Source organism: Corvus brachyrhynchos, unplaced genomic scaffold, assembly GCF_000691975.1.
Source record: "Corvus brachyrhynchos isolate BGI_N302 unplaced genomic scaffold, ASM69197v1 scaffold43, whole genome shotgun sequence".
Taxonomy (NCBI): domain Eukaryota; kingdom Metazoa; phylum Chordata; class Aves; order Passeriformes; family Corvidae; genus Corvus; species Corvus brachyrhynchos.
This window is the reverse complement of record NW_008237353.1, coordinates 3,291,685-3,300,193: the sequence shown is the minus strand read 5'-3', so window position 1 is coordinate 3,300,193 and position 8,509 is coordinate 3,291,685. Positions and strand designations below refer to the sequence as shown.

The 8,509-nt window shown below is 40.4% G+C and overlaps 1 protein-coding gene across 3 annotated transcripts in view; it reads right to left on the bottom strand.

The window, feature by feature from the left end:
• Nucleotides 1-8,509, bottom strand: part of RNF144B (ring finger protein 144B) — a 95,950-nt gene that overhangs the window by 19,764 nt on the left and 67,677 nt on the right. For all 3 annotated transcript variants that reach the window (XM_017730694.1, XM_017730695.1, XM_008630907.2), the window contains one exon: nucleotides 2,667-2,771. In XM_017730694.1, coding sequence (XP_017586183.1) covers nucleotides 2,667-2,771 — 105 coding nt within the window. The remainder of the gene's footprint in view (nucleotides 1-2,666; nucleotides 2,772-8,509) is intronic.

Below are 8,509 nucleotides of genomic sequence, written 5' to 3'. Positions count from 1 at the left end.
CTGCTATTTGGAATTGCTCATTTCTTCATCAGACATACAAGAAGAAATTCTATTCTGTGTTTAAATTGTTAACCAGAGTTTTTGCCTCCCTCCATCCCCCAAAAGCAACAGAAGAAGCACATGAATCAGAAGCAAGGCAAGACCTTTGAAAAGGCTCTGGTTATTTCGTACCAAACTAGACAAACCCTTCAGAACTTTACTGGGAAGATAAACAGGACTTCATTCTGATTTGTCTTAATGAAGAAAAACAGGTCACTGGAAAGCACTGAAGAAATGTTACACACCTTGAATAAGGACCTTGAGAGGGAGAAGAAGAGGAACTTTCATAGCTATACTGCGTTGATAGCTATACTGTGTTATAAATGCTTATAAGCTTTATTATTAATTGTTCAGTTTTCTTATTGAAGAAAGCTCAATCCAAAATGCACTGAAGTCAATGAAAAGGCTTTCCTTCACTTCAAATTATGCCTAAATTCACCTTTATCTCCCTTGTGCAGGCTATGGCAAAATGCACTTAAAGAAGCAAACAAAACAACTGTTCTAGCTAACATAATGAGATGCATTTAGCCCGAAGTATAGGAACCAATTTAGCACCATGTCCATGACAAAGAGATTGAACTGCTATTTTTTCTCCAAACTGTAACAGTACCTGATGAACAGCAGTCACAGAATAGTCTGAAATGAACATGACATGAAAAATACACCTTTTCAAAACACTGATGCTATCACAGAGGAGAAAAAAAAGGACCTTTTATTTTTGTTTTTCCCCGCAGTACAGGCAACATGTCATTCCTCATAGCACTGTCCTGGTGAGGAACCTTGTCCTGCCAGAAGGCAGAGACAAAAGCTGCAGACCCTCCAGAGGTGAGAAGCCTCATACTTTTACACCAGGAGTTTGAGAGTGTGTAAGGAATAAACTGTAACTCTAAACAGTACTTCCACGCCAAACAATAGCCATAGTTAAACACGTTCTCTATCATCTGATAAGGTTCTGGATTTTTAAGAAAGAGCTTTTAAAAGCCACATTTTCACAAAGAAAAGCTTTTCTTTATAGAGGGAAAAAAAGGAATAGAGAATGTTCATACATAAATCTGTAGTTTACATACTATTCTTTCAGATTGTTAATGGAGTCAATCTATTCTTTCAGTCATTCCTGTTTTTTTCTGGGTGGTTTTCTTCCTTAAAGAAACAGGTACTTGGTAAAATACATAAGCAGTAATTTTAACCAGGTTGGGGATTTGTTTTCTATTCAAGCAGAAGGCTTGTGTTTCAAGCACATCGCCAAAAGGGAGTGTCAGAACATTCAGTCATCCAAGGGACACTAATGCACATTTGGGCTGTTTAGTCACTCTGCTGTCAGCCCAAAAAACACCCAAGGATTAGGCCAGTGGTCCATTAATACATGCCCCTGGAGTGTCCTTTACTAAGGGGAAATATATCTCTCTTAATTCCTATAGCATTAGAACCCTGGTTGAACAGAGCAGAATTCTTCCTGTCATTTGTTAATTTTCATTTAAAAATACATTTTCAATAAGGGCTAGATGCCTCCAATCTGGTGCAATGGGTGGAAGGACATTGCTACACCCTCTCTGTATCTTTGTAGAAAGAGGAGGAAGGGAAACAGCTGGCTACTTTTAACAATAGCTGGATTCAGCCAGAAAAAAAAGCTCCACCATACGCCTGCATGCTGTAACAAGCACAGCTGTAAGTCCCATGCCCTGATTCAACTAAGCACAACATTTCAAATGTATGCTGGAGAGCAGATCCTGATTTTTTTCTGGAGAAAAAGGCATTTTTCAATGCAAGGTATCAGGAATCACACTGTCACTGATGGCATTTGAATAGGATTATATTGTTCTTATGCCATCTGTATGCACAGGGCTCAAGGGAATCCAGAAGACAAACTTCTCTTCTTCAGATCAGGGATGAAGATCTAATTCTCCTTTAGTTTATTCCTGCAAACAAATGCTGAGAGAATGCGCAAAACCAATCAAAATCCCTTAGCCATCTTATTTTTCCTGGGGTTTTTTTTTGTCCTATTTGTATTCTCAGGCCCAGCAGGGACATTCCTGCCTCACAAAGCAGGCAAGCAAGCATCCCTTGGGTGTATCCCAAGAGACACCCTCCATATCTCTTAAGACCTACTTCTACCTGGTGCTGCACAGACACCTTTCTTTCCATGTAATTATACAGCCCTGTGTGATTATATTGGACTGCAAATTGCTTGTTGCAGCCCAAGATCAACATACACAAGGAAATTCTGGCCTTGCATACCATCAGTCTGAGTTCTTGCTCTTAAGAAAGATCAAGAATTTCAGTGTTTGCAGTCAAATCAAATCTGACTGAACTGACAGTCTAATGGAGGCTCAGCAATTCCAGGATACAGGGTATTCTGGTTAAGTCACCTGCATGGGTAATTCAGAGGTTGTCCAGATGCCAAGTAAACCCTTCCCCAAGGCACAGAGGGAGGGGAAAAGGAGCAAAACCCTTGAAAAACATCTGTTTGTTCCTATCTCCTCTTGTCAGTCAGGCCTCTTGCCAAAAGCTCATTAAAGGTAATTAAAGGGAGGAGAAGGTGTATGATTATATTTATTACACAGATAAAGAAATTTGGGGGATATATGTTAAAAAAGGGAGAAAGAAAGAAGTACAGGAAGTATAGATACCTCTGCTTCTTGTAGGGTCCCATGGTTCAAGCATACCGTGTCTGGACATGTGATAGGAGAACCACAACCTTCTTGAATTGCCAGCTCCATGTACTGTTTTAGACACTAGAAACAAGTAAAGAAGGAAAAACAACGTTATAGCCCACATGTTGGTAACAACCAGATGGCAGAGATGTTGTGCAGTTCCCACCTTCAGCGCCTTAATTGGCTGTCCTGAAGCTCCAGCACACAGCAAACATCAATTATTACAAGTGTGAATGCTACAAGTCATTACATTGGAAAGAATGCAACAAAGAACAATTAATTATGCATGACTTCATCTGCTGAGCACTGCGTTTACCTAAGTCAGCAAGTCAGACCTTTCAGCCCTAACAAGCCCTGTGCTCTGCTAAACTGGGATTGGAGGATTTGGCAGGGGGGAGTATCTTTTATCCTAATTAAACAGACTTCGTTCCTTTGTTTTTCCTCCTGTTTCTTAATTCAGACTCTCAGCCAGCATTCTCCATTGTAGGAGAACTCATTTACAAGAAAGAGATTACTGTTCTCAGCTGCACAAAAGGGGAAGGGGGTTTACAACCTGGTTGGGAGGTTTAATCGGCCCTAGAAGATGTGCAGCTACCAGTTCTTCCTCCCCCTCAACCCCCCCCATAGATAAAATAATTTCCATGGTTTATCATGATTTATCATCAGCCTCTACTCTACCCAAAGTCCATTTCCAGCATGGAGGCCACCTTACGAATGTTTCCAAATTGTTCCATTACACAAAAACAGCAGGCTTCCCCTCCATGCTCAAAAAGCCCTCTACTCTACTCTCCCCACCCTTGATTTGGCATGCCAGTTTCAAATATATTCAGCTTGTCTTTACAGCACATATTCTAGAGTCTTCAGTAAAATCATGGCCCAAAACTCATGCAATATACCAAAGAACAGTACTCGAATTGTTCCTCCAAATTGCACAGGTAAGTAAGTAAGGTCACTTCTAAATAAAATGAAACAACGAAGTCTCCTCAAAATAATGGCAAAGCATACAATAAATTGCAAACCACCATTAGCAAAACAACAAAGCGTGGACTTCTGACAGATTTTGGTATCAGCTTACATAGTTAACTGTTAATGAAAATAAGCATATGTTACAAAAGGTAGGACTAATGTAGCTTTTCCCTAAAGTTTTTATATTTCATGCCCACATGACAAATCCCCTCCCCAGTACTGCTGACTTCTTCCCTTATTGCCCCATTGGTTTTCAAGAAATATGTCAAAGAGAAATATGGTTTTGAGACCTCTGTCTCTTTGCCAACTTTTGGAAGAGGCACTGAGTTCAAAAGCTAATGGGTGGGTGATGGGGAAATCACAGCCCTTCAGAGTATGGTATCTTTAGAATCCCCAAAATCATTGTTTTATTATTTATAGGCATTTAACATTCAAGTCTGTGTTAGTTTAGACTATTCTGAGAAGGCCTTGTATACGGTGCTCTGATTAAAGAAATATCCTCATTTGTATTTTTTATTGGAAAACTGATTCCCTCTTAACCATCAGGATAATTAGGACTTTTGCAAATGGAAATGAGATTTCCTTATTATTCTGTCTGTCTCTCTACTGAAACGTCCGCATCCACGTTTTGCTTAATTCTGATGAGCTATAGAGAGATATTAGTTCAAGCAAGTAGAATCAGCTTAACTTAGTGGGATTTTAAATTAACTTACTTTTGATACTGGAAGTGTATTCTCTTAGAAGAATGTTGGGATATAACCTAACTGGTAAGCTTTAAATATGTAGCTCATTAAGCACTAATGTATTCAGATCCAGCATGAACCCCTATAAGAAAGCAGCAGAGACGGTTGATAAGGAATTGATGGTGCAAGTAGCACGTGGGAAGTGAGGGAGATACAGGTGAAGAGCAAAAAAGAAATCATGTCAACAACTGAAGGCAGTATTAGCTCCCTAGGGATTATCAGCCCAGATTTAACCAGGAGCTATTATTTTATTATTCTAACAGCAGTCTTGGTGCCCTGTCCCATCTTCTCCCAAAGGCATCTAGGCACAGTGCTTTCACAAAGTCAGTTTACCCCAGATCAAATCACCCCCCAGCACTGCAGCTCCCTCACAGAGCAGTGAGCAGAAGCAGGTATGGAACCACAGCGGTGCCTGTGAGCAGAATCCTGGTGACAGTGGAGCTGCCAGGGCCCTGCCCACATCTGCCACCATGGTGTGGGCAGTGGCAGCAGGTGACATAAGGAAAGCCCACAAAAAGCGTGCCCAGAGGCCAGGGTGGCTCCCAGTGCCATTACTGGTGCAGATGAAGGCTGTGGATGACTTTGTCCTGCAGCTCCACGTTCATTAAGCACTGAGCATTGCCCACATGCTTCAGCACAAACCACAGGAGAAACGGGGCTGCAGGTGCTCACTCCCTGCACAGATTTCCTCCCTGGTTTGTACCTGTACCAAGCCTCCTCCACAAATAATGTAAACAGAAAATTCTGCTCTCAGAGTCCCGTCCCCAAGGCCTGTGCTGCAGTGTGTCGAGTGCATTTCTTGGATATGTGGGCAGAGCCTCCTTACATATTGCTCCAGCTCCTCATGGGAGACCTGATTACTTTCTGGATCAAGTCTCAGGGCAGCAGTTGGTGAAGGGCAAATGTTTCCCTCCCACCAAAGCATTTAGGCTGCCTTAATTCCTCAGCAAGCATGGGAGAGCAACATTTTACTTTTGCTAAGATCCTGGGTTCTGTCTCCTCTGTGGTGCTGCCTGATATTTAGTAATTTGTTTTGACAGCATGGTACAGTGAATTTGTATTCTGGGGGCAGCTCAGGTCAGGTGGTTACAGAGGGAGGACAAAGCCTGAGAAGCTACTGCAGGCCCAGCAGCAGCCCAGAAGCCTGTTCTTAATTTAGACTCTCAGGACAGAAGCTCGGAGCACTGACGATTACGCTTCCGTTCAAGAACGGGTATGAGGCTCTTAAGGAGCTTCAATCCACAGTATAGATTTTGCCATCAGTTTCAATATGCAGTATCTAAGTCATTAGGCGTACCAAGGCAGGAGAACAGAGGTTTCTGAGGATTGCTAATGGATCTGGATGATTCTTCTCTTCTAATCCAGTGCTTGGTTGTAGGTGAGCACAGGTGGGCAACCAAAGCCTTCTGTGTTTTCAGAGGGTGATTTGGACAGATTTTATAATTGAGCTGTGCAGTGCCACAGATCTTCAAGTAGTTCCCAGAAAATCTCCCTGTTAAATCATTTTTATAGGTGTGAAATCTTTTGTCTTGACTTTCTGTGCTTGGAGGTGCTTTGGGTGCAATACAAAAAGGACTTAAAGGTGCCAGGAAACTTGAAAGAAGCATTTAATATTTACCGCTGAAGGATTAAGCTTTTTTACCAAAGTACATACATGAATGAAGATGTGAATTTCTTGTTCCCTCTTAGCACCAAAGAAGAAACATTAGAAAAATCACTAAAATTGTAAAATATGCCTTCAACTTTTGCAGCAAAACTGTTTTCAGAGGGGTTTTACCATTATTTACAGCTCAGCCACTAATTCAGCTGCTTACTTGAGAACTGGCAACTAAGAGGCTCTGAAAAGATGCAAGCCAAAAACGTGATGAAAAGTTGTTTCAGTGTCTATATAATGAATCACAACTGACCTTCTCAGCAGTGTGTCCTCCCACACTTTAGAGAGTACATTATTACAGACATAAAATGACAAGATTTTTTGTGCATTTTGTCTACAAAAACCAGCAGTATCTCAGGAAAACTGCACACACTACATATGCTATTTAACTGCTCTTCAAAGGGAAGGAAAAATCAAGATGCTCTGTCTTCTGTGATACAAAGTGTTGCCTGAAAGGGTCTTAATCCTGACATCCAAGAAATCAGGAGGTCTCAACACCCTGGGCTACACTCTCTCACCATTTTCCTGCAGTGTGGTGACTTTTGAGTATGGAGAGCAGTCAGTGGCTGGAGTGACCTTAACATCTAAGGATCCGTGGCTTACAGTGACATTAATGCCATCCTGTTACTTTCCATGGCCAGAGCCAGCAAAGTTTCCATGAATGTGTCACATAGCCGAGGCAGATGGTTGAGACAACAAACTAAAAATCTACTGAGGTCTTGCTGAACAGGTTAGAATCCTGCTGACTACAGATCACATACTGGAGGCTTGATTCCACTGTGTTCACCCCTCAAAGAAAAGGCAGACACCAACACAAGTAGCATTTATTCCCATACCTGCAAGTGTGCTCTAATCAGTTACATACAGTTTACTCAGATTTTCCCTACTGAGCAACTCTATCATGTACATATCTGTGTTCTGGGAAACATAATAAAATCCTGAGGCATTCAAGTAAGCAGGATCAAATCAAATGCAATAATGTAATTCCACTAGTAAAACTCAGTACACCTAGCAGAATGTTTTGATGCTGATCTAGCTTTGCAAAGCACCTTTTGCTCCTGCTGGACTACTGTCAATTTCAGTCAAAAGAGGACTACAAGTATTTTTTTCTCTGCCTGAGAGTCATAATGTATAATGATTTTTTTTTCCAGTAATTTGCTGTCAAAGCTTTTTGGGGCAAGATTTTTTCCTCTTATGTTGGTTTTGTCTTTCAGGCCATCACCTTCCTCTATTTAATAAAATAAGATCAATATCCAGTTACCTACTTCACAAAATGCTACTCATGAGTATCTAGTAAGTTAAGGCCTATAAAGTACCTGGATAAAATTATCATGCAACATATATGCATCTTTTTTTTATCTTGCAAGACTTGTAGGAAATATTATGATTTAGGCAAATAATTACTAATGCCCCAAGTACACATTCACTTCCTGGAGCTAAGGGTTTGTTGAAAGAGTACATTGAAATGTGACGGAAGCATCTTTAAAAATACACTGAAAAGCCTAATCTAGGAATGGACAAACTAGTAATAGAAAAGATTCCTTCTTCAGTAATAAACAGAAGTGTTTTCAGTGGTCAGCTTCAAGCCCCAGAAAGAAAATTCTGTTCAGGCTGTTCATTGATTTTTCATTTCAACACTTCTGCATGCTGCTCTAACTTCAACTTATTTTTCCCCCCAAGTATATCGTACAGAGGGGATTTTTAATGTACTGACCAAGAAAAATATGTCTGTTTGGAAATGTATTTACTCTGCAAAGAGATCATAACAGTTCTGCATTTTAACATAAAAATGAGTTCAAAGTATAACTTCAGTCTTATGTTGCTAGGTAATGATGTGACAAAGGTACTACATACCTTTCACTGTGAAATCTGAAGCTTCTATTCAAATCCACTTTCAGATAATTTATGTATCAAAGACAAAAGATGGATCTCAATCATTCCTACATACTGCTTTTCAAGTACCCAGACATGTTCCATTACCTCGCTCCTCTCCCACCTGCTTACAGTTCTTCAGCTCCCAAAATGCAGTCTCATTAGTTTGGATGCAAAAGCATAAAAGAAACCCCATATGTGATATGGCAAAACTGAACAGGTACCTTTATTAAGAAACATGGAGGGATGGCTAGGAAGAAGAAAGAAATGGAAAACACTGGCATTTTTTCCTGTTGAATGCCACAGATATTGCTGCCAGCCACTCTGTAGCAGTTGGTACAGGATAACTAAGGGTATTTGTCTTTAATTCAATTATGGAAAGGTAAAGAATAGATCTGCAGTATTTCCCAGACAGTACTAGGCCATGATCTATATTAAATGTGAAAACGCACAAAATGATTGAAGGCATCTTGCCAAAACAAGAAGGTCTTTCCTTCTAACATATAACTTGAAGACAATTTCCATTTAAAAAAAAAAAAAAAAAAAAAAAAAAAAAATTAGGGGCCCCCTTTAAAACACACAGG